Below are 3,873 nucleotides of genomic sequence, written 5' to 3' on the forward strand. Positions count from 1 at the left end.
ACCACCTTTGGTCGTCCCCACAAAGAATCAAACCCAAAGCGACCTCTGCCCTGCATGCCCTGTGATCGATCACTATGGAGAGCTCACCTCGCCGCCCCATATACATGCATGATATGTGTACCCACATATATATATATATACTCCAACTAATTATTTCCTGAGATCGAATGATTGATTAACAAAAGGAGCACATGACGACGGATCACCTTGTTAACTAATCCTGTTAATGAGCTTGTCATGGCCAACCTCCACCCCACTTAACTAACCCTTTTTCACTTTCCCGCGCTTATATATACTCCCATGCAACACCGTCCCATGCAGCATCCATCCAAGTCCAACCACCATTTCAACCACCTCTGACCTCCCATCTCTCTCATCTCCACTTGTCAACGACCAACACATCCATCTCTCACATAGTCACACTGTCTCTATAGCTTGCTCTGTTTTGATCACAAGCTAGGACGAAGATGAATTTCTCGTCCTACTTCTTCTCCTCGTCCTCCTCATCCTCCTCCTCGTCGGACAAGAAGTCGTCATCGTCCAAGCGCCGGCAGCAGGCGGCGCAGCAGCAGCAGCCGGACTCCAACCCGACGCGGTACCTCGGGGTGCGTCGGCGGCCGTGGGGCCGGTACGCGGCGGAGATCCGCGACCCGGCGACCAAGGACCGCCATTGGCTTGGCACCTTTGACACGGCGGAGGAGGCCGCCGTAGCCTACGACCGCGCCGCCCGCTCCCTCCGCGGCGTCCGCGCCCGCACCAACTTCGCCTATCCCGATCTTCCCCCGGGCTCGTCCATCACCCCTTACCTCTCCCCCGACCTCACCTCGAACGACAACTCCGTGCAGCTCCTTCAGCCGTTCTACGCCGACCCTGTCGCCCCCCTGCCGACGCATCAGCCCGCGGCAGGTGGCGGCGGCCAGAACGTCGGCAGTGAGTACCTCTATGGCGGTGCCCCTGACATGTCATCGCTGATGGACGACATCTCCATGCCCGACGACCTGCCCATGATCGACGGCGGCGAAGACATGGACTTCTCCATGTACGGCGTCGGCGGCAACGGCGCCAATGCCGCAGGCGGCGGCGGGTGGTGCGACGCATCCGAACTCGGAGCATACTCCTCCACGCCGGGTGGCGGCCACGGGGTGTACTTCGAGGAAGGTTACGTGCACAGCCCGCTCTTCTCGCCGATGCCGGCCGTCGATGACGCCGGCGCCGACGGGTTCCAGCTCGGGGGCTCGTCTTCTTCCTACTACTACTGATATACGATCACGTGCGCGTCGGTGCCGTGTCGACCGCCTCTGCGCCCGCCGTTGTGCTGCGGCGTGGTGAGTTGCTGGGTGTGCTTAGCAGTTAATTTACTTACTTTGATACGTCTCGTGGTAATAATGCGTCTTTTATCGTTTTTTGCGTCCTTTTTCATATCATGGGCCTGTATCTTCTTTTTTGGAGATCCATGAGCCTTTTGTTCTGGGCTGTTTTCTTTTCCTTTTTTCTTTCATTTTGGGCCTCATTCGTATGTGCAAATATGATCAGTCGGCATACACATGTGTGTTGCTGGCGCTTCAGTGTAATATATTATCCATGTTATGATGATTTACCTGTTCGTTGTTATGTATACCTATTTTACCCTTCTTTCTCAGCCGGATGTTCAGCCAATGTGCCGGTAACGCCCTATGTTCATACACTGCCACATGTCCTTATTTTACCTTTTATTTTGCCAGTACACAGCGTATAAGTCTGCCAGATGTCCATAAAATAGGTACATAAAACGAACATAATGAAACTTGGCATTGTGCCGGTAACGCTCATTGATTTAACAGAAAATGCAAACGAGGTCCGAAAGCGTTGAAATTAAGAGCGTTACAACAACAAAATATGCATTTTGTGTACAAACTGAACACTCTCCGACGAAGTATCAGCGTTTCGAACGAAAATCGCTGCATTCCACACACAAATTAATTTTTATACATCATTTTATCTTCAAACTTTTTTCCATAATTGATACACATCATTGGAAGTCTCATGCTCAAATATGAGACTATTTTGGGTTTAACAAAAATGTTTTTTTTCAATGATTTTCAGACTTCAGACATGTGTGTCGGGTGGTCGATGGGGCCATCCAGTACAAACTTTCAAAAAAATTCAACAAAACAAATAGTGGTTTGCCAAACAAATTCAATGGCGAGCATGTTTCGCAGTGGCAGGTTCTAGTTGATTTTATCTCGTGGGTGAATTTGTAAACGCTTACTAGTGGCAAGCAATATTTTTTGCCGGCCACTGTTGTACACATAGCAGTGGCCAGCGAACTTTTATACCCGCCATTGAAACTTTTTAAAAATATTTGTGGAGGGTATTTGACCATGCCTGACACTAAATAAGATAGAAGACCATCTAGCGTGGAACTACGATAAAACTGGCATCTTCATGGTTAGAAGTGCTTGTAGAGTAGAAATGAACATGAAACAACATGTAGAAATAGTTGGTTTGTTGGAAGGGAAAATATCTGAAACATGATCTAGAAGGCGAGGCTCCCTTGCAAAGTATGTATTGTTGCTTGGAGAATGGTCACTAACTCACTTCTCAAAAAGTAAAACAAAAGAAGGAGGACCCTCGAAATTGATGGTATATGTAACATATGTCATTAGTAGAGAAATGACTAGCCACAACTTTAGTTGGTGGCGCGTCATTTCCATTTAGCGTTATCACATTTTTTTCAAATAACAACGGGGTCGGCAAATTTTACACGCCATCACTATGCCCTTGGTGGTTGCGCTTGACTTTTTTTGGCATGCCATATGTATTATTTGAGTTTCTTTTGGGATGTACTTTGTTAGGATCTGGCCTGTTAGGCCCATGCCAGCACTAGTCCATCTCTTTTCGTTATCTCTCACCTAGTAAAATTCAGGCTACCTTGCCTTCTCTATCTTTTGCACCCTCTCCCTCGACCAGCCACCACCGCAACCTCCATGCCTCAGCATTAGGTCTGATCCCCGCCCCACCGGACCATGAAGAACATCGCCACACCGCTAGAGAGGATTGCCTCATGAGTAGGTTCCATCTCCTCCCCACACGCCTCTTGTTTCCCTCCCCTCGTGCCTCCCTCATCCACAGATGCCATGGAATCCATGGACTAGGTTGATTTGTGTAGTTTTTTAGTACTGTAGAATTCGTTTAGTAGTGTAGAGTCTCGTTCTATACTTAGGGTCTCTTTCGGACTACTCCGCTCCTTAAAATCCAGCTCCGCTCTAAAAACGCAAGCCAAACAGGATAGCTTCATGACATGCCACTTCGCAAGAAAGTACAAACTGGGCTACAACTCCATGTTTTTATGAAGCTCTTTGGGAGGTGCTCCAAAAAATGTAAAAGCTGAAGTTGGAAATCAATTACCCACCACTATCACTAGTAAGTGGATACCCCTTCATTTCTTCCCACGCATCCAATCAGATATATCATTTCCATCAAATCTCTCATTCTTGAAGGTGGAGCTAGATGAAAGCCAAACATTCTCTTTAGAAGGGTTACAACTTCTATATAAAACTTCTCCAAAGTAGATTTGGTGGAGCGGAACCGATTTTTATGGAGTAGAGCAGTCCCAAATAGGCCCCTAGTAGAGTCAAATTTAGTAGTGTAGAATCCATGGTCCGGTGGATGATAGTCTTTTGTGTGGATTTGTAGTAGCATAGAATCTATTTTAGTAGTGTAGAATCCGATGTTATACTTAGTGCATAACGCTTTTTAGCATAGAATATGCTTTAATGTAAAATCTGATGATAGTCTTTTGTGTTGATTTTTATGTTAGTGTTTAAATTTTCTAGTGTTGAGTCATCGGTTGATATGCTTAATGTAGAATCCTATTCAAATAGAGTAGAATCC

General features: G+C 46.9%; 1 protein-coding gene across 1 annotated transcript; it reads left to right on the forward strand.

Annotated features, from left to right (window-relative positions):
* The first annotated feature begins 336 nt into the window (after positions 1–336).
* On the forward strand, positions 337–1,611 carry LOC123430235 (ethylene-responsive transcription factor LEP-like). Its single transcript, XM_045114114.1, has one exon. It carries the CDS (start codon positions 468–470, stop codon positions 1,257–1,259), a length of 792 nt encoding a protein of 263 aa, XP_044970049.1. The 5' UTR covers positions 337–467; the 3' UTR covers positions 1,260–1,611.
* Positions 1,612–3,873: the final 2,262 nt, after the last annotated feature.

This window comes from Hordeum vulgare, chromosome 2H (genome assembly GCF_904849725.1).
Source record: "Hordeum vulgare subsp. vulgare chromosome 2H, MorexV3_pseudomolecules_assembly, whole genome shotgun sequence".
In the NCBI taxonomy this organism is placed as follows: domain Eukaryota; kingdom Viridiplantae; phylum Streptophyta; class Magnoliopsida; order Poales; family Poaceae; genus Hordeum; species Hordeum vulgare.

Excerpts from the sequence above, each read along its gene's own strand:
- LOC123430235 (XM_045114114.1), top strand. The coding sequence starts at position 468 with ATGAATTTCTCGTCCTACTTCTTCTCCTCGTCCTCCTCATCCTCCTCC.